The 26,345-nt window shown below is 43.4% G+C and overlaps 1 protein-coding gene across 1 annotated transcript in view; it reads left to right on the forward strand.

Moving 5' to 3' along the window:
• The window catches only part of AGBL1 (AGBL carboxypeptidase 1), a gene marked incomplete at both ends in the record, with an annotated part of 299,879 nt that overhangs the window by 96,448 nt on the left and 177,086 nt on the right, over positions 1 to 26,345 (forward strand). The window contains one exon of the mRNA XM_082005308.1: positions 20,485 to 20,665. Coding sequence (XP_081861434.1) covers positions 20,485 to 20,665 — 181 coding nt within the window. The remainder of the gene's footprint in view (positions 1 to 20,484; positions 20,666 to 26,345) is intronic.

Consider the following 26,345-nt stretch of genomic DNA (forward strand, 5'->3'; position numbering starts at 1 on the left):
GAATAGGCAGTTTATTGAGCATCTGAAGCCAAAGCAATGATCTCCAGATATACAACACTGATGGTGTGTGCTCTAAATTTAGATTACCTTTCAATTTCAAACACCTCTTCTCTCTTTTCTTTCTGATATCCTAGTCACAACACTGTGGCAGCCCACCACAAAAAGAGCAGACATTCCCGTGAAACTATGTTCCTGTTCGAGTATCCAGTTTATTGCCATAAAGGTGGAAGCTGGTTGAACGGAACACGAAATCTGGGAGACACACGCATGGCTGTCTGCAGACCAAAGCCAGTATTTTTCATGATGAAGCAACTGCTCTTTGAATCCCAGCATTTGGTGGAACGGACTCAGTCAGTGCAGCTTTGACACTATGGTCAGCCTTCTGTGAGTTTGGCAAAATGCATATTAACATATTGAATCCAAGCGGTCAAGGCAGCAAGCAATGCACAGAAAACACTGAACAAGGATGCTAAAAACGCCTTGGAGCCCAGGCATTCGCAGGGTTTTTTGCAAAGGGAGAAAGTAAATGTTAGGGTAATCTCTCTTTCCCTCCCACCCTTTGTCTTATGCAGCGTGCTAGCAGAACAGCTAGTGAAGTGAGATAATTTGTATTGCAGTGGCTGCTCTGCATTCACCTGTAGTTTTCTGCACATTTTAAAAATAACCGTCCTTCTGAAATTTGTTCTAAGGCCTCCTCTTCTCAGGAGATAATGCTGCAGATTTTTCTGCTCTTTCTCCAGCACTGGTTCTGTTACCTTTCCTTCTTTGAATTACAACAGCCTCATCTTTGTCCCAAGAGAATTATAACCTTTGTATATCATTTTCAGAGAAGAAATATTCTGATTAACAGCAGCATTTTATGGAATGTAAGTTAGCAATGTCGTCTTGGTACAGACTTGGACATGAAGAACATCAGTAGTGCTTAGCACTGGCTGTGCTCCAGAATATCAGAGCCTTTTCTGATATGCTAATGAATGAAGCATCTTGAAAAACTAAACCAGCACATATCTTAGTTGTAATTATTTTCATTTGTGATTGGTTTGTCAAGTGCTTCAGAAGTGCCTTCTCACAGAAGAATGGTACTGCTTGTATTCTTGTTATAAGACATTGAAAATTATGAATGAAACTGAAAAAGGTTTAGTCATATGTATTTCATATATATAAATTTGGAAATTTATAGCCAGCTATTTGGAACATGCCTGTCTCACAACACTGCAGTGCCCCAGCCTCATTGCAGTGGGGCTACAAGCTTCTGTATGAGTGATAGGTCGCCCAAATTCTTGCCTTAACACAAGGGAGGAAAAAAAAAAAAATTTTCTCTCCCTTAGGTGGAAACTCTTTGGGAAAACCCTGCAGATGCTGCACTTACAATGGACAACCTGTGTATCTGGTAGAGGTATTGAAATACAGCCTGGCAGAGTCCCCAGGCAGCTTTTACTCCCTTGCATGGTGAACAACCATCGAACTGCTCCTAGGTTTCTGTTACCAACTTCAAATCATGGCATGAAAAAACCCACTATATTTCAGTGAGCTGCACACTTCCCATGCCTGACCATAAATTCCAGTCACACATGGTCCTGTGGGGCATACGCTAAAAGGTCAATGCGGTACTGCATAAATTAGCCAGAGAAGCATTTGAATTGAGTTAAATCTGTTCTCAATGTGACAGAGATGGGCTCTGTGAGGGAGGACATAATTTTAGGGTCAGAATAACTGCAGAGACTGAATATTGTTACAAGCAATATACTTACTAAGGGTTGAGGAGTTAATGCTTGTGCCTCAAGGCAAAAGCAGAGGTCAGGAGGGTGTTTCTTCCAGCTGGTCGTGATGTTGCCCAATTGGTCATGTGTCTTACTGCACAGGTGGTTGTTTTTCACAAATTACAAGGTCTGGAGCATCTGCTGATGCAGGGTATGAAGTGGGTTGGCCTGTAGGGTGGGTTTGCCCCTCAACACCTGTGTTAAATCAGTTGTTTCTGGTTGGTAGAGCTGAAGTTGTGGGTGGGGTGGCAGTCTGTGGATCACCCTCACTCCTTGAATAAAAGGCCAGTAAGAAGGTTTCCATGGACCCTGGGTTAGAAACCTGCTGTAAGGTAAGAAATTGGAGTTTTGTAATAATACATGTGTTGCTTGAGTGTGATTTTTTGGTTTTTTTTTTTTTTTAATTTTCTTGTCTGCCCTCTCTGCTCTCTATAAGGCGATTAAGAAGTACTTCTCTAAGAAGAGGGGATGACTATAATGAAGGAACTGCTGGGCTGTCCCAGTTACCAGTCATTCCCCTTTCTGTTGGGTTGTACCTCCTCGCTGACGACCACTGGGCAAGCTGTGGTCAGGGAGTAAGGGGCAGGAAAGCTGGCAGGTTGGCCTCACAAAAGTCATCTGTAGCTGGAAGTATTCCATATGTAGTGTGCGTACTAGCTGCTGTTTGCACTTGCGAACAATTGCAAACTTGCAATTTTGCAATTGCGTTTGCTGTTACAGAGAGCAGTCGTCTTCTCCGGTTCAGTATTTTTTCCTTTCTGGAACAGAAAGGCTGTGCTGACAGACAGATTGAGCTGGATATGCATTGCTTTCTGATGCCTGATGATGTCATGGGATCAAACTATTTTTTGACTTGTACTGGATAGAAAGATTGGACAAAGTGGGCTCTGCCACTCTTCTAGCAAACCATTGCTTTTATTTTGGGAGCTCAACTTGGAGATAGTTTAGTGGAAGATGGTCAAGTCTTGTACAGATTGTTGTACAGATTGTGTTAAAGAATTGCTAGGCTGTGACAGAAACTGGAGTGCATCCTGCCCACAGGGAAGCCTGCAACTCTTTGGTGTTTCCTCACAATCCTGTGAGTCTCACATTTCTAATAGTAGGCTTCTGCCATGCACGGGCAAACCCTTCCTCAATACGCAGAACTAACAGACTATTGGGAAACAGTGTGGGTAGCATAACTTTCACGTTGTTTTCACCTTCACCCCTCTAAATTGGGAAGCCTCTTAGTGCTTTTAAATCTTGGCTGACTGGTTTGGAGAGACTGTCTATTGTGGATTGCTTTAAAATAGAAAAGTCTTTCACTTGATACCTTAAGGCTTTGAAAACTTTCTGGAAAACAATGTTCCAATTTCTCCATTTAATGTTCCAAGCTATGCTTTTGTGTCTGATAAAGGCTGACCTAGCTAGTCATGTATTGCAAATGATCAGAGTTGTTTGGATTGTATGGAACAGCTTTACTGCATGTTTGCCAGAGCTGCAAGCGGATAGTTTGTTCAGCTACTCTGCCCGCATCCGTGCGAGCGGGTCCACACTCATGTGAAATGAAGCAAACAATGTTTCTCTGTGCTGATCCTAATATTAATCTATCTGAGCACCTTAGTGAGGGGGCATTTCTGCAATACACCATGTACATTTATTTTTCTCTTGTTTCTGTATCTGTAATTCTGAACACCTGCTATTTCTAATTCCCACCTGAAAGTTGGTTTTGCTGGGAGGGTCTGGGCGGATTTCTGCCTGACCTGTTTAACTGAGATTAATTTCTCTAATCGGAGAACACGATCACAGCTATGTAACTGATGAAGCCAATCTTATACTAGTAAGATAAGTACAACGATATATTTAAACTATTTGCAGACACCCCAGGCTGACACTTCTTGTTGCTTCTGACAGATTCTAGAAACAAGTATTTGTGATTAATGGGCTGCAATTATGCAGCTATACTAATGAAACAGGACTAAAAATACCCCATAATGATTTTTAAATGTTGTTCTGTTAATGTGAGGATTTGTCCATCTCTACATCAAAGAGAAACTTGTTAGCTCTCTGGGCTTGCCCACCTGTTTCTAATGCAGAAATAGAAGTTGCTAATAAACAAGTGGAGACAGCTGCTGTGGCCAGACTGCAAATGTGCTGATGAGATCAACTAGTTGGTGAGCGATGCGGTAGATACTGCAAAGCGCATCGGTGTTCGCAGAGAGCTAAACTTGGGCTCCCGTCTCATTTCAGGGCATTTATTATGTGGCTGTTTGATATCAGCTTCTAGCTGGCAGAAGAATAGGGGCATTGGATCTTTTTCATTCTAGGTAATTGTGTGTGTTTTCTGATTTCCCCTGTTTCATTTTGATATATGATTTTGCAAATTTAGGTGACAGAAGGAACAGTACTAACTAGGCAGCGTGCCTCTTCTGTCTTCTGAAGAGAAGGGGTGGTGGGAAGGTGTGTTTTGAAGCCACGAGCTACCCATTGTATCTGTAAACAGGCCTCCTAAGGACTTGTTTTGTCAGGATGTCTTAAGCTATGGGGTGTCTTAGAGAAGTTCTGTGCCTCTTCTGCCCACTCCATCTTACCTTTATGTTAAAGAATTTTGCATAATCAAATTGGGCCTCAGAACCAACAGGACTTGTTCCAGATCTTAACTCTGTTTTCCAAAGAAGGCATTTTTTTAGTAACACTCAGAAAATGGTATCTATCAAATCACTAGCGCATTTAGAATTTAATTTGCTCTATTAATTGCAATTGTCGTGCTACTTAGCTGTGAGGGGAAAAAAATGTAATTTTCCCTGTCACTTTGTAATTCTTCTTACAAGCTTTTCCTCTTCTTTATTGAATTTGTTTAACGAACTGTTTTGAAGATTTTCTAGCTTAGCCTGGGTGCCACTCCTGTGTCTTCGAAATAGATAAGGTTAAATAAAACAGGCTGAAATTTTTATTAAAACATGATGGGGGGCAGAGGTGATAAGTATGAATGAACAAAGAAATCAGAATGGGGTTGGAGGTGTGTCTTGACCCACAGATAAGGAAGGGCTTGTGGTTGACTTGGGGGAAAATATTAAAAGGCATTATGGAGTTTTCTTTTGAGTCTCCCAAATGATCTAGACTTCTAATTTTTATCTTTATTTTTCAAGGAAACAAGGGACCTACTACCACATCCCATTTCCTGTCCCCATTCTTCCCTTACCACTTTCATACTATCTTTCACTTTCTCCCTGAGCCTGAAAGCATGATGTAGTAGTGATGGATTGAAGAATATCGTAGGACACTGCAAATGAATGTGTGTGCTAATTTTAGGAAGAGTGGGTGGGTTTCAGAATGAAAATGCCAGCTGTGTTGTATCATCACAGTATAGGACAATTAACGTAACTGAGAGAGGGCTCTACAGATGATATCCAAGTGCAAGATTCAATTCATTTTCATGGCTAAAGAAAAAGGGAAGAAGTGCTCTAAAGTCATGGTTTACATAGGAATTCACTTCTCAGGTGAATGTGGATGGTACAGGATACTTCATGACTGGGACTTGGGAAATGGATGTTGAGCTTCCAACAGAATCACTAGTTTGGAAAGGACCTTCAAGATCATCAAGTCCAACCATTAATCCAGCACCACCATGTCCCCTAAACCATGTCCTGAAGTGCCACATCCACATGTTTTTTGAACACTTCCAGAGATGGCGACTCCACCTCCCTGGGCAGCCTGTTCCAATGCCTGACCACTCCCTCAGTGAAGAAATTTTTCCTAATATCCAATCTAAACCTCCCCTGGCGCAACTTGAGGCCATTTCCTCTTGTCCTATCACTAGTTACTTGGGAGAAGAGACCAACACCCTCGTCGCCACAACCCCCTTTCAGGTAGTTGTAGAGAGCGATAAGGTCTCCCCTCTGCCTCCTCTTCTCCAGACTGAACAACCCCAGTTCCCTCAGCTGCTCCTCATAAGACTTGTGCTCCAGACCCCTTACCAGCTTCGTTGCCCTTCTCTGGACACGCTCCAGCACCTCAGCATCCTTCTTGTAGTGAGGGGCCCAAAACTGAACACAGTATTCAAGGTGCAGCCTCACCAGTGCCGAGTACAGGGGCACAATCGCTGCCCTACTCCTGCTGGCCACACTATTTCTGATACAGGCCAGGATGCTGTTGGTCCTCTTGGCCACCTGGGCACACTGCCGGCTCATGTTCAGCTGGCTGTCAACCAGCACCCCCAGGTCCCTTTCCGCTGGGCTGCTCTCTAGCCACTCCTCCCCAAGCCTGTAGCGTTGCATGGGTTTGTTGTGACAGAAGTGCAGGACCTGGCACTTGGTGTTATTAAACCTCATACGGTTGGCCTCTGCCCATCGATCCAGCCTGTCCAGATCCCTCTGCAGAGCCCTCCTACCCTCCAGCAGATCAACACTCCCACCCAGCTTGGTGTCATCTGCAAACTTACTGAGGGAGCACTCGATCCCCTCATCCGGATCATCCATAAAGATATTGAACAAGCCTGGCCCCAGAACCGAGCCCTGGGGAACACCGCTTGTGACCGGCCACCAGCCGGATTTAACGCCATTCACCACAACTCTCTGGGCTCGGCCATCCAGCCAGTTCCTCACCCAGCTAAGAGTAAACCTGTCTAAGCCACGAGCCGCCAGTTTCTCCAGGAGAATGCTGTGGGAGACGCTGTCAAAGGCTTTACTAAAGTCCAGGTAGACAACGTCCACAGCCTTTCCCTCATCCACTAGGCGGGTCACCTGGTCATAGAAGGAGATCAGGTTGGTCAAGCAGGACCTGCCTTTCATGAACCCATGCTGGCTGGGCCTGATCCCTTGGTTGTCCTGCAGGTGCCTTGTGAGCACTCCCAAGACCAACCGCTCCATAATCTTCCCCGGTACAGAGGTCAGGCTGACAGGCCTGTAGTTCCCAGGATCCTCCTTCCGGCCTTTCTTGTAGATGGGCATCACATTGGCAAGCCACTCTGTGACTGATTTGTATTTTATCCTTGGACAACTTGATTTTTCTGTAAATCCTTCCTTTCTGAACTTGTAACACACTTGAAACATGTAATCTTCAGTCTATGAAGTGTTTCAAGAGAAGAATAGTGAGATGGAATTTATTATTGTTGGCATCACAGTGACTTTGACAGGTTGCCCAAAAGATGTCTAGGTCCCATGGCGAGCCCCTAACAGAAGACTAACTAGTGATTGAAGTGGAGATGAAAAAAAAGAGGTGGATAGCATAGCAAGAAGAAAAGCAAGGTAGCAAGATAGAAAAGAGATGGGTAGGAGGGAAGGAAGTCCTTAGGTTCTTTGTGGGTCAGGTTGTACTTGCTGTAAATACAAATGCAGGTATGCTTTTATTGTAAAAATGAGGCTGTAATGGATAACGCATCAGAAACTATCCATGACTTGATTTTTTTTCTTTGTGGTCGCTATGCTGGAGGAATTTCTGAAAAATTATGTTTTATTTTTTGCACTGCTCCCTACCCATGTAGCCTGGTGTAAAAAGTGCAACTAGAGCCAAGGTCATTCCTTCTCCTTCCTGACCAGGAATGGACAGGTTAGGCTCTAACAAGATTAATGTCTTGGCTGCTTTGTCACTTCATAGTGTTGCAGTAACACAGCAATTCCCTAACACAGCTTGGGAATTTGTGTTGCGGTGAAGTATGAAAGTGCATTTAGTAGAGCAGGCGTTGTGTTGAAGGCGTTCTTGAAAGCCAGTTCTGTAAAACCTGGCCTCTGGCAGCCCAAGCTGTTTAGTTATGTTTTATAAATCAGGTCATATCGTGTCTGTCATAGCTTCCAGATGCCAAACTCTTCCTGTGACAGTTCTGTCAAGCATTTTGAAAGGGCACAAAAACAACAGCTAGAGGGTCACCATGAAGCACAACTCAACACACTGGAATTGTTCTTCACAATGAGCAACTGGCCAGAGGTGGAAGAATAAGCAAGAGGCAGATGAAGGACTTCTGGGGTCTCAGGGGCTCTGATGCCTGCGCTATACCTATTCTCCCTGTGTTTAGCTCTTAGTAACTGTGAACAAGCAACAAAAATGTAGTGACGTACTTATAGTCTCTGTGTTGACATAGGCGATGGGCCTGTGAGCTATGCAGAATGTCTGTATAGACAGACTTGAAACAATGCTCCTGCTCATAAACAATGACTTGCTGCTTAATTTCATACCCTATATCATACCCTTTTAATCAGACCATTCCCAGGACCCACCTTCTGGTGTGTCAAAGGTCTTTCCCACCAGCTGGGCCACCACTTGCAATGCAAATACCATGACCTTATTTGTTGACCTATCAAGATGTAGCTTGAAATTAGGGTCAGCCCAGATAAAATAATTGCTGTTTGCACAAAGGGTAGTGCTGGTGAGATGCTCCCCATGAGGCCATATAACCTGCCTCAAATATAATTTAATAGAGAGAAATCAAATCAAATTAAAGCATGCAGCTAATGCATGCAAACTCTAAAATGAATTTGGATTACAAACAGGCAGTGAGACTGAGTAGTTGGTTTCTTCATCCATGAAGGAAACACACTAAATAATACAGAAAACAAAAATAATTTAAAGAAATCTTTTGATTTTGAAAGTTGATGGGGATGTTAGGTGGTGGGTGAAGGTTATTTTTTGATGTAAGGTGTTTTTCATTACCTGTATATTCTTGCAGCTAGAAAACGTTAGTTAGAAGTCTCTTCGTATTTTGAAAACAAGGTATTAGCATAACCTTTGTTAGATATAGCAGGAAGATAAATCATCTTTGCAATGCTATCCATTAGCCTGTCACAACCATGATTTACAGATATTTTGTTTAAATAAGTGTTTCTTTTAAAAGCATTCTGATAGTTTACAGAGCAGAAGATGAAGTGGTAGTGAATGCTCTGAAATACTATGGTTTCAATATGAGTGGCTCTTACGGCAAGTAAGAGAGCAGAGCTTATGCTGTGGATTGTACAGGCTGTAAAGAGAGGGGCTGAGCTACAATGGAAGAATTCTGTGGTGGCATCAACTGGAAACGTTCAAACTTCTGTTGGGGAAATGTTGGGTTGAAAATGCAGGAGGGCACTGGGATTGAGGGAACATGTCGTCATATCAGCTTCATGAAACTAGTCTGTACGACACACCAGAAATTCAAACTGATTAGCAGCTATCACCCACACTATTAAATTATTTGCCTAAAAGAACCTTCTGGAGAAGATTTTTTTTTTTAAATAAATTGAATATCGTTTAGGAAACTATGAAATAAAGAACAAAAAACTCTCTCGTGAAAATTCCTACTTTTGCAATGACACATAGAATGGTGAGGAAGGATATTACATGTTCCACTTCTACCTGTGTTCCTTCTGGGGCGACCAAGACTGTTTTGCAGCCTGGCTCCTTTCTGTGCTTTGTAGCAACTTGTAGGGGAAAAAACCCCACATTTTCTTTCCCTAGCCTTCCTACCATCTTCTTCCTAAGAAGAAACAATTTTCCTCAATCAGACTAGTAGTCTTCCTAGCTTGACATTCTGCTCCCTGTAGTGATTGATGTAGGAAGACATCATTCATTAGAAATCGTTTCACTAGCATCAGATGGGAAGAACTTCTTATTGACCTTAGACGGTGACTGCTTAGTGTTTTACCACATACTGTTTGAAATTTCTGCTTGTTATCTATTTTCTTCAGTGGCAAATTTTGTTCCACCTAGTTTTCTGTCAAATGTTCTGGGATTCTGATTGTGCTATATGACCTTAATTCTTTCTTCATCCTTAGGGTATTTCGATAGTGGAACTGTTTAAGAATAATATGGTATGAACTTGCTTATGAAATTCAAGCATCATCTCTGTTATCTTCCCTGGAAAACTTATGTTCTGCTTATGGCCTAAACAGCTACTGTGAGCTCTTGATCTAAGGTTTGAACACAAGATGTTAAAATACTGTGTTATTTCTAGGGTGCTGGAGGACAGTAGGGGAATAGAGATTAGGACTGGCCACTAATACTGGATGTGCTACTGGCATGAGTTCTCCTAAGCATTTCAGGGGAGAGAAAAAAAAAAGTTCCATTTATCATGTTTTAGACATAGAGTTCTAGTGGTTCCCAATTTGGTCTTTAGTGATAAGGATAAAACTTTACACATAGATGTAGGCTTCTTGTCAAGGCTCTAAAGTAGGCAGGAAGCTGTACTGTTCCAGGGTGGGCAGTAGGATAATCTTCTAGTTTAAAGATATTTCTGGATCATTCTGGTCCTAAATACTTCCAGTTTAATCAAACTCTACTTTGTGTCTGTTACACAACATGGCATGTAGTGTAGAAGATGAAGAATGGTGCTGCTTATGTCATGAGAGAAGATCATTGAGCCAACACCAGTTTTACTGTCATGATGATCTGATTGAAAGACCTTTTATGCTGCTCCCTTATTTGCATTCTCTTGCTCAGTTGTTTGGGGAGTTCATCTAAAAACTTGCCATCAAAACAGGGTTCATTATTCAAAACTGGGAGACAGTTTTACCTTATCAATCTCTTGTCTGTGGAAAGTGAGAATTTCCTTTGTGGTCAGCTCTGGGCAATGCAGTTCTAAAATAGAGGGTAGACTTGGACAGCAATGATGTAAGAGTCAATTTAGTGATGCCACAAATGAGATGAACCTGCAGAAGGTCCTGTACTGTGAAGTTATTGACATAGTGAAGTGTTAGAAGACGTCTTCTGTAGACTTGTCTGTCGTCTTTCCTTTTTCCCTGAGTTTTTCATATGTAACAAAACACACAAGTTAAAACTAACTTGCTTACTGCAGGAGAAATACAGGATAATTGTTTTTAAGAAACATTCCCTGCCAGGATATTTCTGGAGCAATGGAGTGATAAATATCACATCAAGTGAAGAGCAAGAATTTAATTTTTCCCACCAGAGCCAATCTGTGATGCTTTTTATCCTAACAAAAATTGATATTTTATCCCTTTGATAATGAGGGGCTCTGATTGCACTTCCTTTTAATATATTTTATTTCTTACAAGTCATTCCCTGAGGAAGACCTCAAAGCAGAGGCAGAGATGGATCTGTGCCTCTTAAAGGCATAACACAAATTTAAGAATAAACATTGCTTTATGCTGTAGGTGGCATGAGGTGGGTTTTAAATCTGTTCTGTATAGACAGTTTATGGGCACAAAGCTCTTAAAAATTTGTCTTTTGTAGAGCAGAACAGCTTGAAGGACTACACAAGAGATAACTTATGTTCCTGTTAAATTTGGCTGTTATTCCCAGTGGTGAAAGAAAAACAGGTGCTCCATTTTTCCATGCCCATTTCAGGGCTAACAGGCCCCAGTGCAGGTCTGAAGTTGATCTCAGCCTGCTTTGGTCACAGAAAGACTGGGCAAAATACTGGTATCTTCACACAGCTTTTTACCATTCCTTTCCTGCCTGGATTCCCAGAAGGAATTTCCACCCCCCCACCCCCCCCAAAAAAAGGGCTTTGGGACTTGATCAATTGAAATTAGTAAAGAAAAATGCCTGTTGGGGGATTTCTGTCCTAGCTACTGCAAGATCGTTGTGTACAGAATGGCTTTTGTGCTCTGGGCAATGTGGTTTTAATGTTAACTTCTACCTCTCCACAGTGGACACTCTTCAATATAACTTGCTGATATTCAGCCTAAATGTTCCTTTGTGAAGTTTCATCCCATTAACCCTGGCTTCACCCTAGTTTAGTACTCTAAGCAATTCCCCTTGCTGCTGTGCCTGTTCTCAGCACGATGGCAGTGAAGGGCACGGCGTACCACACCGGGGTAAAGGCTGCACCTCTCATAAGCAGGAGGCATGGGTTGAGGCATCACTCACAGTGTGAGAGTCATTTACTCCTGGACTGCGCTCTGGGGGCATCTCCTCTGCCAGTGACTCCTGCTGCAGACTGTCCATCTGCTGCTCTTCGTTTCTGCAGAGGAGCTATTAATGCCGTCCACAGAGCTGGGGCCGTGGCCGGAGGGCAGCTCATGCCTCAACGCATGGCTCGGTGATGCTCTGCCCTATAGGTGCAAAGTCAGCTTGATCCCTTTGGGGATCAGGTACTCGGAGGTCTCTTGGGCTAGGGATGTAACTAGAAAGTGCAGAGTTGTTGCTCTTACAATGTTGAAATTTGCCTTGCAAATGAGAAGGTGGGCTGTGAGTGAGTAGTGGATATATAGAATGAAATGTAAAAGTAAGGGGTGAAAATATTGCTGTTTTGGAGCTGAAGCCTTATTAAAGTCCTGTCTATCCTATTTGGGCAAATTCTTTCTAAAGTATCATGTGTCACCAAAATCCCATTAAACTGTCACATAAATTATCAGAATTTCCTTTTTCCATCACTGTGGATTACCCAGGGAGATTTTTATGACAATGGAAGCTTTTTCAGTCTGCTCCTCCTGCCCGATTTCATTTCAGATGAAATCCTTCTCTCAGAAAAGAGCCCATGGATTTCATAGCTCTATGGCTCTCCGCACTCTGCCTTTGCAGCAGTTATCCTGCAGGTCTCTGCTGCACTGATCTCCTGCCTGCACCTTCTTTTAGGCATGGGACAGCTTGGGGCAATGCTGCCACTTCTCTAATCATACTGAATGAGAACACTGTATAGCCTGTTTTGATGGATCTCTGCTCCAGTGTCTTCCAGTCTTCTGAGCATCCACTGACTGGTTCTTCTCTCGGGCCAGTGTTATCTTCATGCAAAAAAAACCCAGAAAGAGTGAGAGTTGCATATGTACCTAACTTGAAAATACTTCTCTCTTTTTTTTTTTTTTTTTTTTTTTTTTTTTACTTGCCATGTATCAGAGGTCTTGTGCTTCTACAAGGCAACCTATGTTTTTCCCATGCTGGCTGAAAAACATATGGATTGATGATCAGGCCACAGCAGTACAAAATACTTGAGTATCTGAAATTGCCTGCTGCCATAGAACAAATTAGGGCTGTAATGTGCATATTATAGAAGCAGGGGACAATAAATCCTTGCCTGCCTTTGACAGATAATCTGGAGCTCCCTACAACAGCTAGCTAGCTAATCTGTTGGGAGGACTCTTGGAGAAGATCTTAGTGTTTGCTTCTCGTCCCTTTCAAAGGGTGCATACGCAGAAGCTGAGATTTTAGGATAATAGTGGGGCTTTGGAAGATAATTACTAATTAAAGGAATCCCAGTAATTATATAACTCCAATCTTGAAGTGGTAGGACTGTCACTAACCGAGCAGGCAAGACAGAACTTTCCATAAATATTTCTGATCTGTATATGGGAAGAAGCCAAAATGATGTCAAAATATCATGATGATGAAATATTTCTGATTAGCAACTAATTAGTGGCTAATGTTTAACATATTTTAAAGTGGCTAACATTAAATAGTAAGCAGACACTTTGCATCAAAGAGATCAAAGGAGATGGCTGAGCTGCCCTGTGGACTGGAATTCCAGCAGATCTCAGAACACAGAGGTAATTCCAGAGGACCAGAGGGGAATCTTGGACCAAATTTCTACAGGGGTAGCTAGAATGATCTATGTGGCTATAGGCCTTGTACTGATCATTGCCTGTATCAGAAATAGTGTGGCCAGCAGGAGTAGGGAAGTGATTGTGCCCCTGTACTCGGCACTGGTGAGGCCGCACCTTGAATCCTGTGTTCAGTTTTGGGCCCCTCACTACAAGAAGGATGTTGAGGTGCTGGAGCGTGTCCAGAGAAGGGCAACGAAGCTGGTGAGGGGTCTGGAGCACAAGTCTTATGAGGAGTGGCTGAGGGAACTGGGGTTGTTCAGTCTGGAGAAGAGGAGGCTGAGGGGAGACCTTATCGCTCTCTACAACTACCTGAAAGGGGGTTGTGGCGACGAGGGTGTCGGTCTCTTCTCCCAAGTAACTAGTGATAGGACAAGAGGAAATGGCCTCAAGTTGTGCCAGGGGAGGTTTAGATTGGATATTAGGAAAAATTTCTTCACTGAGAGGGTGGTCGGGCATTGGAACAGGTTGCCCAGGGAGGTGGTGGAGTTCGCCATCTCTGGAAGCGTTCAAAAAACGTGTGGATGTGGCGTTTCAGGACATGGATTAGGGGACACGGTGGCACTGGATTAATGGTTGGACTTGATGATCTTGAAGTTCCTTTCCAACCTTAGTGATTCTGCGATATTGTTTTGGCACTGGAGTGGCTTGATGCAGAACTTTATGAATAAGGACCTAGCAGAAGGTAGTGCAAATACGTGGGCACACCAGTGAAGGCAGTCAAGTCACTACACGTTGCCTTAGCTGATAGGTAGTAACTTGCATTTCTTTTTATGCAACCTAGTCCCAGTGGACAGTGAGTACAACTGATTGCTATCTCTTTTTATAGCAGCCTTTTGCAATTTAAAGGTTATTTCCTTCCTCTCTGTTCATCTTTCCTTTCTGAATTTAAAACCCATTTTCTCCAATATTTCTTCATAAGTTATGACTTCTGAATTTTTTATAGTCCTTAATGACCTCTTCTCCCACTTTCATTGAATTAATTTTTTAACTATGGTGGCCAGCAGTGGGCACAGCGCTCCAGCTAGTTGTTTTTGTTTGTTGGGTTGAGCAGAGCAAAGTAACAATGTTCCTTATTTTAGCTGTGACATTGCCTCTTAGTACATCCCGGGAGAGCTGCCATTTTTGGAACTGCTTTGCATCACTAACTTTTCTGCTATAATGCCCTGATCCTTTTGGCAGTACTTCTTCCTAACCAGCAGCCCCGACCCTGCTATAAAAGAAATCCTGGGGAGCACTAGCAACCAGAGTGGGCAAACGTGGCACAGCAGTTCACGCAGGAAGGGCTTTGTAACTCTGCCAGCTCAACCAGGGAGCAATGGTACCTACCTGGCAGAAGGCCATGTCCTTTCTAAGCTCTGCAGCTGTCGTGACTGATGGAGCTCTGGTGGGAACATGGTGCTACCGAGACGTCAGGCCGCAGGCTGTGCCCTGCTCTTATGCCAGTACCGGACGGCAGCCGTGAGCATGGCTGTGGGACATGTGCCCAGGCAGAGGAACTCCTCAGCTTAGCGGCAGAGCTCTGGGAGATGGTGAATGAAAGGCAACTTGCTTGTCATCAGTCTAAGAAGGTAGCTGCACTATAACAGCTACCTGGTTTCAGTTTTGAAGCTCGACGTTATCTGAGCAGTTCAGAGGGTGTGCAGAGCAAGATGGGATATGCCAGTGAATGTTGAGTTGGCATATCTAAAAATGGGTCATAACGCAGTGGTTGGAAATTTCAGCTAGACTAATTCAAATGTACTCTCTTAAGGCGGAGATTATAGTTATAAACTGAAACAATTTGTAAAGGATTATAGTAGGTTTTCCATGAGTGCGATTTCAGAAAATAAGGATTTGGTTGTTCCCCAGTCTTCCACAAGAGACACTCTGATTTGAACAGGAATTAGTTCATGTGGGTTTCCTTTGGCTTCAGTCATATAGAAGGTCATGCTAAGTAACGGTAGTGGTTTCTGCTGCCTTCAGAGCTTGGGATTTTGAAGACTGCCCCAAAATGGACTTGACAACTTGCTTACCAATTTCCTGGAGTTAAAAACCAGCAGTAGTAGGTTGTCAAGCTGCACCAAGACTGAGCAGTCTGTACCCATATTCAGCTCCTTGATCATCTCTGAATCGGAGGTGAATGAATTCCTAAAACGCATGCACAAAAGGAGGTTGCCAAGCAACTTGGAGACTGAAACTCCCTTACCAAGCCATGAAGGCAGAGAACAGGCAGCCGAGGTAATTTGCAATGTTCAATTCTTTGCTATAGGTAACAGTAATAATACACATAATATAGACCTATTTAAGAAAGGAATAGCTCATTGATAATTCTGGAAAACAACAGCTGGTCCTGCCAGACTGTGTATTTTGCCTCTGTCTTGAGATATGTCTGCTTTTGGAGCATTTAGCCAAAAGCAGGATCAGCAAGGAGACAGCAATGTTGAGGTGGGGGGAGATGGGGAGGAAAGAATTATTCTATCTTAAGGCAACTGAAAGACTGATAACTAGAGGAAAAGCTTTAGGAGGGGAGTAAAGTAGCTGACACAGATTATGTCTCAGATCAGTTTCATGTTTTCTGTGATCTCAGTATCTGATCCTTTTTACAAACATACTTTAATATATTCACTTTACATCACACCATATCCTGTCTTCTCTCTGGCTTTGCGTAACTGTACAGCCTTGGGCATATCAGATATATTCAGGACAGGATGCAGCCGTGACATGCATGGAAGAGCTATGTGATGGTGCTCCTTGTCTACCCATCACTTGACTCACAGAATACCCTGTAATGGCCACAGCAAATTAAGTTGGGAGGGAGAGTTTTGCTTTCTTGGTTTCTGTCTACTATGTCCTGGGGTAAACTTACTCCTTCGATTTGTAATGCTCATGATAAAGTCAAGCTGTATTTAGGCATAAGGGAAAAAAATACTTTTGTGTCATAATGGTCCTGGGCTGGGGGGTAAAGGAAAGAGGTATGCAGAAGCACAGCCAGAAAAATTCCAGTCAAGTCTTGGATCTAGGTTGAATTCCTCGCATGCTGTGTATATAATTCCCTTTGACTCTTTATAAAATCATAGCTCTGTGCTGCGTCGATACCCTGTCCCTTTACAAATGACATGGCTCAAATCTCAGCTTGAAATAATTTAGAACATCAGCCCAGGTCAGGGCATCTGGAGCTGCATTTCATTTCCTTTCTCTGCTCCTCTTGATGAGGGACACTGCTGTGTTAATGGCGTTTGGTTCATTTCTTTCAGACTGCTCTTTCCCCAACTGATGTCATGATTAGTGACATCAAAGTTGCCGCTTAGCAAACCTTGGTGATGACATGACTGGAGGAAGATCCTTATAACAGGCAGGAGATTAAGGGGCAAGTTAGCAGTATCGGAAGAACAAAGCTCGTATTTTCATGCCTATGTCCACAGTCAAAATGAATCAAGAGAAGGGAAGATAAGTAGGTGATACATTAGTAGGATTATTACTCAAAGGGTTTTTGCTTAAAGTTTTGCAAGAGGGCCCCGTGATGCCTTAATCTCTCACCTTGGGTATTGTTGGGGCCATATTCTGAGCATGTTGATATGTAACACAGTGTAATGAGACATATCTGTTGGATAAGGCTTTATATAGCATGAAAAGGTTCCTCTGCATTATCCTCTTATTATTTATGTTCCTGGAGAAGGTTATGTGTCATGTGAGCTTTGCAGAGATAAATGCCTAACCTGAGCTTTCTGGCAGCTTCCCCAGAACCTGGGGAGGATTGCCGAAGTGTTGGCCTGAAGTTTTGGAAGACTTAAGCTCAGCTCTGGGCCTAGAAGGAGGTATACGAGAAAACTTGTGGTTGTGTGTCCTGAAAATAGGTTTAGCAGGGAGCAGGGGGTGGTCACAAGGGGCTCTGAACTAGCCCAGAGCAAGGTCAGCTGGGCACCAGTGTAAACCAGTAAGCTATGCTGGGAAGTGCTGAGGTGTCTGGCCAGGACTGCAGTCATGGGGGCATTTGAAGTCAGGAATGAAGTCAAGCAGCTGAAGTGCAGAAATCTTAACTGCTGCCTATCAGGTGGGATGCTGCGTATGGCTGGCCAGTGCGGCTGTCCACTACTTTCATGAGCTCTAATGTTTATCATGGTTATCACAATAATTTCAAGACAGGTAAGTAACTGGATATACTGTAAACATAGGATTGAGTGACTCCTGCCTGCCACAGAGTTAAATCTCTGTTTCCCAGGTGTTTCAAGGGTAGCAAGTTTTATGGCCGTGTCGTCAGCTCTTTGCTCTATTTGCTGCTTCATTGGCCTTCATGCTGGGTGCAGTCTGGGAGAGCGCAGCATTTGGATATGAGATTTGTCCGTGATGGCTTCCATGAAGAGAACAGGCAGTTAACAAGCTCTGCGGTTTCCTTGCTGGTACATGCCTTTGTTATGACTCTCTTGTGGGTGGGATGTCAGAGCTGTGGATCTGCTTGTCAGGAGGGGAGCTTTTAAAGGAAGCTTCATCTGGAACAGATTTCCTTGGCTGGACCGACAGGCTATGGGCCCCTCTATTGCTGCCCCCAGGGAAACGATGTAGATGATGTCTGTCTGGTCCTGTTTCCAGGGTTTTAAGATCTAGAAACTCCAGAAGCTTTTCTGATGTTGAATCTAAGTAAGACAAACTTGACTTTGATCAGCCTTGAGAAGAACAGGACTTGGGTCTCTGTCAGTCTCATGCTATTTGCAATTAGTAGAATTATAGCAAACTTTCCTGGCTTTCTGAGATGAGAAAGCCTTTGCTTAGAGTGTGTGGGGTTGTTTTTCCTTTTTTTTTTTTTTTTTATTTTGACTGAGGAAAGAACCTCTCAATCAAGATGCTGTGTGCTCTCCCAATATACAGAAGAGATAAGAGTTGTTAAAGCTGTATTTATCAATTGCAAAAGAGAACATGTTTTATTTTGCTTCGTGCTATTTACAGCTGTTGTCCATTAGGAGTCCTCAAGAGCCTCATTCTCAGCTACAGCAGCACAGTCCCATAAGTTTAGCTCAGCAATGAACCTGCAAAACAGCACTAAATCATAGTGATGGTAGAAAGAAGAAAATGTTTGGAAATGGCAAAATGCAGCTGATGTCTTCGGGAAAGCTAGTTTTTGCTTGTTGCTACTTTAAAAGCATTACTAAGGTAGACTCTAATGCCCAACTAGCTGGAGCAGAATAGAAATTGTGTACTCTGATTTTGGGGGAGAAAAATAATAATCAGAATGGCTAGTAGTCCTTCAGGAGTTAGAGGAGTCTTCTGCTATCTGTAAGTGCCTTAGGCACCTTATATATACACATTGATCAAAATATATAAACCTCACAGTAAGGTAAGGTCTAAAATAATAAAAAACTAATATATGGCTATTGAGAAATAGAGTTCTGTTTGCTTTACTGGACCAGAATATGATTGCTCTGTGTGAGGTCTTTGAGCTAAGAGTGCAATTCACTCTTCTAGTGCCCACCAGCTGCTTAAGAGGAAAGCGTGGGAGTGCAGAGGTGTGGAGGGGGGATCATTTCCAGGTCTGGGTGCATCCCTGAAAGGTGTAACTAAATTGTCCTGTAATGTATGTATTGAGCAGAACTGTACTGAGTGTACGTTTATGGAGAAAAATTAGTGCTTATTCCTTGTTTGACTGTGAAATGAGAAATTTCACTTGTATTCTCAGCTCTGACAGCCTTCACTTTGACAGAGAACTGAACAGCTCTTTTAATAACATCTATATTTTTCAGTATGGTGGTTCTAGCTCCCTGTTTCATGTGAGTTGATTAATGATTTGCAAAGCGTTTCGAAACTGAGTGACAGCTTTGGGAGCTAAGGGCAAAGGCATATAACTTGCTAATTCAGCATTTGTTTACAAGGGCACTCAGCTGATGCCTTTGGTTTGTTTTCTGTCCTGTTACCACTCCCAAGCCTGTCAGTTGGGGTCCCTCAATTCACGCAAGGGAACAGAGCCTGAGCTCTAACATTGCCTGATAGAGCGGGACAAACCTATACTGGCATCGCTGTGATGCCCTGACAGATAATGGTTTCCACTAAAGTAAATCTGTCAGGTTGACTTGTGACAACAGCCTGAGACTCTGAATGCTCACAAAAGAACCATTTTAAGACAGATAATTGCTTTGTCCTTTCCCTTTATTTTCTGCGCCTGGCAGGTGTCTTCCTCTGCCTCCTCTTGTTTTCTTGGCCCATGTGTGGAGTATGCTCAGCACAGATGGGTCTTCAAAGAATCTGCTGTCAAACTTGGTCTTTTCTAAGCATATGTATACTGAGAGTTTTTGGAGGCTTATAACTAGACCAAATGTGGGTGCTTCTTCACAGGAACAGCAAATAACATATCTGATAACAAGGAAACTTTCTCTGTGAAGTTGCGTGTCTATTTTGGAACAGGCTCAACAGAGCTTATCAATGAACTGTTTAATAAGAATTTGATTATTGTTTTAAAAAAGCAACCCCCAAACCCTCTGCCCTACCCCAATTTCCCACAGCTTGCGTCTCCCATGCCACATGTATTGCTAGAAACAGCTGAACTCATCAGTTTTGCAAATCTGAGTGTGTGTCTATATTATATGAAACTGAAAACTGTCTTTCCACCAAAAGTCATAGCCTGCCTTAGCTATATACATTGTTATTTCTACCTTTTGTTGGACGGGTATGAAATGATGGTTGCTTTTGAGTACTCTACCTCTGCAGCTTAGCTGGTTAACATATTCATATATTTTCTTTAATCATATTAGTTTAACTTGATCAGTTATGATTCTGACCCTACAAGACAGGTTACTACCAGAGTTCAGGTAGCTTGCACGTCCTTTGAGCCCTTATAGGTGGAAAGATCTGCTCAGAGATTTTGAAAGTTGTTAACTGTTAATGGTGAAATACTGAAAATGGAGCAAGACGTTAAAAAAAAAAAAATTCTAGCTGCCTTTTAAACCTTAGTGAAGTTTGACAGGGTTAAACTTTCAAGGCTTGCCAGAAAGGCAGTAATCTGCACATGCAAAATGCCCTCTATCAGTACACGTAAAAGTCTCTGTAAATTATTGTAGAATAAACAAGCAAAGGGATAAGGATGAAACTAGCACATGCTGGATCTGGAGACCAAACCTGGGATCGATTGGCAAATAGCACTTTCAGGAAATGTCTGGACTATCTAGAGATGTGTCTTCCCTAAAATACATCTTAGGTTGTTATTTCAATTAAAAATAAATAAAACCCACTTGCAAAGATATTATTCAAAGAGAATAATGTCTAGGGTTTTTTGGTGTTTGTTTTTTTTTTTTTTTTTTTGCTTTGTTTTACAGGCAACCGTCCTTATGTGTTTCTAATGGCCCGTGTTCACCCTGGTGAAAGCAACGCCAGTTGGGTAATGAAGGGCACCCTGGAGTTCCTTGTGAGCAGTGATCCCATTGCTGATCTCCTGCGGAAGTGTTTCATTTTCAAGATTGTCCCTATGCTTAATCCCGATGGAGTCATCAATGGCAAGTGAGTTGTGACACGTACTTACTCCGGGGTTTTGCTGGGTTTGTCTGCAGGCTTTACTCCTGTGCACCTAGCAGGTCTTGTCTTCAATGTTTTGGGTCAGCGAAGTTCCCCCTGCCTGGCGTTTTATTCATCCTGTTATCAATCCTGTATGGAAAATGTGAATCTGAGATCTATCCCAGTGTGCTGTCTTGCATTTGTCAGAGGTATGTGATTCTGAACTGTATGTGGCCATAAGATCTCTCAGTTGACTGGATGGAGTGTTAGTGGTGCCGGAGAAACAGGATCTTTCTTGACAGAGGTCTGCCTATTCTGCTAAAGCAGCAGGGCAGATTTCACCTGCAAGGCAGATATGCTTGGGAATAACTGGCTTTAATTAATGCTTTGTATAGCCTGGTGGGGGGGAAGATGAGTAAGGATCTATTAAATTTTCACATTTTCATGGAAATATTTCCATACAGTTAAGCTCCCTCCTTTTCTCGCCTCCTTTTCAATCTTCCCTCCTACATGTTTCCTAAGAGACACTGAATCTGAGCTTGGATAATACTGATTCTTTTTTGCATTCTTTGCCTTATACCATCCCTGCCCACCCACGCTGACTTGCCTTCGCCTTCCCTGCACGAGTGGAAAAAAGTACGGCTCTTCTCCTAGTATGTTAACATGAAATAAATATTGCTACGCAGCCAGTGAGAGAGGAATTCCCTCTGAAGGCTTGAAGAGTGCACTAAGACATGGTAGGCTTGCACTTTGCTGGAAAAAATACTCAATGTCTCTGCGGGCAGCGGAGTTTCTTCACGTCATTGGGTGTTTGTGGAGTGGCTGTAGGTTCATAACACAGGAGCAGGACGTTGTGATCACATCCCACCGGTGGCTGGCGAGTCATGCGCGTTGACCTGGTGATAAGGTCTTGCAGCTTTGGTAACAGCTGTGACCCCCGGCTTGTGGTAGTGGAACACGCAACAAATCTCAAAGCTGAAAGATCAGCTCAGACGAGCACTGAAACACACAGCAAAGTGTAGAGGAACAACTTTTCTAAAGCTATGTTCTCCTGTCTGCTTTTGGGTCGGGCTGTGCAGATCGAGGGCTGCAGGAACAGAAAAACAATCCTGACCAATAACCGAGTTGAGTTTGGTTCTAAACTAATTCATTTCAGTTTGCGGTGAGGGGTTCAGCAGAGAGCAGCTTGGGCTTTTCTGACTCTAGCCCATGACTATGAGCAGCCATGGCTTTCGTGCTGCTGTGCTCCCCAGGACTTGAGGATACCGGTGGTCTGGGAGGGCTGTTCAGAGTAGCTGGGTACTGCCCCAGGGTATTCAAAGCCTCTGCTGGCACCAAATTCTTCCTTGATCCTTCCAGACAGCAGAAGCAAAAAAGAAAGGTTGTGGCTTCCGTTCCACCCCCCTCTTTCTTTTTTTCCTTTCACCGCACTTAATTAAAGTTTCCAGCAGATGGAGGACCGGAGGGAATGTCTGACCTTTTTTTGCCAGCTGCCAGGAGTGAGTGTAGCGGAGACGGGGCCCTCGGGAGGGAGGACGTGGCTCCCGGACACCTGGGCGAAGCGTGCTGCCTGAGCCCGTGTCACACGGGCGCAGGTGAACTGAAGCTGTAGTTAAGTCTGGTGATGAGTGAAAAAGTTTGGTACGCCTTGCGTGTGGGATAGGAGCAGGGGAACAGGGACGCGGCCATGGCTCTGTTACTGATTGTGAGGCCTGGGGAAGGGGGACAACTGTTCCTTTATGCTTTAATTTAAATACTTTTATCCTGTGAAGCCTCCTGTGGCCCAGATATTCTTCTTTCTTCCCACATACTTTTTCAGTAGCCTTGTGTCCTCCTATGCTGAAAGAAATGCTTCTGTCCTGGGCCTCCAATTTACTGGTGGTCTGCGGGAGACAACCATGCACGTCGGAGGAGGTAAATACCTTTCAGGCCCTTAATGTCTATATGCGCACATGGAGCTTTATTTGTCTACTTAATGTTCCACCTTGTCCAGGCTTAAATGGTCTAGTAAATTCTGCTATCTTTCAAGTCAATGTTATGAGGGAAGCTGTTTTCTGAGGAAGCTGGTCTATAGCCCATCATCCACCATAATACTCGTAAGAACACACTGGCTAAATATTTTTTATATCTGTCAAACCCATTTCACAAAGCGATTTATTTGCCCTGGAATTCACAATCCCTTTTGTAGAAGTCCCACCAGGTATCCCTGAAGAGAGTGGTAGAGTGCTTGGTGTTCCCTCAACCAACATCCCAATTATATGAGTTGCTGTGCTCTCACGCCTTCCGCCCATGAGGACTGGGCATACTGAATGCATCAAATCCACTATCCACTGCAACAGCTCTGTGCCGGACACTGGGAATACCTACACGTGGTAACCAGCGAATCTCCTCTCTTATTGTGAAACAAGGATTTCCTCTGTTTCAGTGCCTGTGTTGCTTTCGTCTTGGTATCTTGGTTTCTGTATTTAAGAAAGAGTTGGCTTCTTTTTTCTTACAGTTTTTTGAATCTCCTTACTCTCCCTCCTCCCCAGCCCTGTGTGCTGGGGTGTGCATCAAGCTTCCCTTCTGTCTCAGATGAATGTCTGTGCCTGGTTTCAACAGATTTCTTCCAGCAGCCCAGCTGTGCCCCTTCCTCAGCTGGCTCCCTGCCGCAGGCGCAGCTCCGCGGCGGAGCGCTCACCCCAGCAGCGTCCTGCATGGTCACGCGCTGGGAGCCTCGCGCAGCCACGAGACGATCGGGATCTTGGGATTTGCTTTGGTTAATGTGATCTGAAAGTTACATGCGGAGAATGTTCCTCTAGCACAGATAGGACGGCAGGAATGTGATTATGCTCCGGCTGCGTGTGGCTGAGCTGGGAAGCAGCTCTCCACCCTCCCGTCACATCAGTCAGTGCTCTGAGAACCCGTTCCTGTCTGCCAGCAATGGAGAGGCTTGCAGCCCTGTCACTGATGCTAAATGAAGGTAGTGGTGATGCAAGTGTGTATGTACGGGTCTGGTTATCATCACATGAAAACATAAATCACTACCAAGTGTTGCAGCTAATTTGACTTTGCTCAATCCAGAGAGAATTGGTGAGCTCTGTGTTGCTGTGTGTGGCTGAGCGTTTTGCTCCATCCTGAACAGCAGTCAGGTGTAGGGTTTGTCAAATAATATTCAGCTGATCTGATAATGGCTATACATTTTAAATTAGAGATGCTGCTTTTCATAAAGTTCATCTTGCGCTTTCTGCTAGACATCGGCTTTTGACCGCTGCTGGCAACAGGATGCTGCCTCATAGAGACCTGTGGTCTGACCTGATGTGGTTATTTGTATGTTCTAATTTTGTTTCTTTCAATATAGATTACAAGGAAAAAATAGTTTTAACCTCCAAGACAAGTAGTGTAAGTCGGTCTGAAGTGATAGCTATATTAAACTACTTAAAAGAAAGCATCCTTGTGGCCTGACTTTATTTTGTGGAACTTGTTCTGTAAGAATCAAAAATAATAAGTATTGTTTGGTCTTACAGCTTGCTGCCTTTACCTATACATCCATCCCTTTTTTAAAACTCAATTATAGTAAAATAGGAAAGTTTTAAAGGAATTAATCTCTATTAAGTGTTGGAGAATCCATGAAGAGTATCCTTTTCATTAGGAAAGGGATATAAAATGTAGTGGGTGACTGATAGACCTGTGCTTTGTTCCTGGCTCTGCTACTGATGGACTACGAGACCTTGGTCATTGCCACCTCCTTATGAATGAAGTTTTATTCCTTAGAGAATGTTAGTGACATACCACAACCTTTGAGCAGTTTGAAATGAAGACTGAACTATGCATATTCAGATCATTTTCTGTTCAATCTAGATCTACTGCTGTTTTAACTATTAAGCTTGTTTTTAACTTGTAGAAGATAGAAAATATTGTTCTCTGAAAAATCTAGATTTATGAGGAATGGTGCACAGTAGCCTTTGGTGAGACTTTTTGGATTGCCTTAAAAAAGAAAAAAGGTTAAAAGGTTCATCTGTTCAAGTGAGATCTTTGTGCCCTGAAATGCGATCAATTATAGTCACAGTTGTGTAAAATCCTGAAAGCAGGGTTCAGCAACAGAACTTGTAAAAACCTTAATTACAACAGCACAAAAAGAGGGTTTTGTAAAGAAACAGAACACTGTTTGCTGTCCATGCTGTTCCACATAAACTCATTATCACCCATTTGAGCATCGAGTTGTGTGCGTGCTCAGGCACGCCCGGGCAGTTGCAGGCCAGCCTGTGATGGTTTCGCACGCTGTCTTCTGTCCGCGCGCGCAGCGCGTCCCGCTGTCGGCAGCCTGGGCCTGCGGCCGCTCCCCAGTGCCTGCCGAGACCAGCGCGCGTACGCGCACCGCAGGCCTGGGAGCGCCGGCTCTCGCGGTCGCATCATGGCAGTCGGCGTTCGGTGGGTTTGGCTGGACTGCTCCAGGCGCTGCAGTTCTAGATAAATATTGCTATTTATTACACCTAAATTTAGGGTTATTAATTATATCAGCATAACCTAATTGATATCACCATAAACAGCAGTAGTAGATGGTGCCAAATGTAACACTCGATGCTTGCCAACTGTGCCTGTTTCAGGGGTTTTTTTCCCCCCGGTTCCCAGAAGTGTTAAATTAAAAATGATTGGCCTTGTAAGATCGTTGATCAAGCAAGAAGTGGAAGCTCCAGGGGAAGTGATTTTGTTTTAAAAAATACTTCCCATGCGGACGGCTCATGGAGTGTCTATGTATTTTGTGTATTCGGAAATTCTCTTCCCGCTGACAAATCCCAAACTGGCCACTATCGCAGTTCTCTGAGTTCACGTCTCACTCCTGTGTTGCCACCTTCTTCCTCTTCCTTTACTCCTTTTAATGTTTCTTCTTTCTTCTCTTTTCTCTACCCTTTTCTCACTCTCCCCTCCCTCCTGTTGAATCAAAGAAGCTTTTCAATGAAAAGAACTTGATGCATTTTATAAATGAATTGAACCAGTCCCTGGAGATGGGAGCTGGTGAGTCTTTTTTTGGTGAAGGAAGATGAGTTTTTTTGAAGCTGCATGATTTCTTCAAAGCTATGGGGTAACCATAGTAGCAATTAGGAAGAGGAAATCCTGACTTGCATGTTGGATTATAGCCATGGACTATTCTTTATCTGGTTAAAAATGCCTTGTTCCATCCTGCACCTGCCCTCCCACCACACAGGCTGAGTAAGCTTCTGTGCTGCTCGAAGGTAAGGCAGGTGAGGTGCTGGGTGTCTTGTCTCTCCATTGATATTCGCTCCCACTTTATTTAGGCTATTTATTCCATCCTGTTTTGCTTACGGGGCTTTTTTCATTACCTCCTCAAATCCAGCAGGGAAAAGTTTTACCTCTTTGACAATTGCTGAAATGGAGAAATAGAAATGTTCACTAAAATCTCTTCTAGAAGAGGTTTCCTTTGCACCCTCTCAAAAATTACAAAGGGAAAAATGAGTGTGCTCTCAGTTATTCTTTGGAACCTGGTCTTTTGTTTTTTGAAAGACACTCTTACAAGGAGGAGTTTGCCTCTATACCTAAACTGCACTGTTTTGTATACATGGCTTTTTTTCCTCTCCTGTATTAGACCCTAGATATCCTCCTAGATTGAGACATTGTGTCCTCTGGGCAGTAAGAAGCAGAACTGATCAGGGACAGGAAGAAAAGCTAATGGCCAGTCTCTGGAGTC

Source organism: Phaethon aethereus (genome assembly GCF_964289735.1).
Source record: "Phaethon aethereus genome assembly, chromosome: 12".
NCBI lineage: Eukaryota > Metazoa > Chordata > Aves > Phaethontiformes > Phaethontidae > Phaethon > Phaethon aethereus.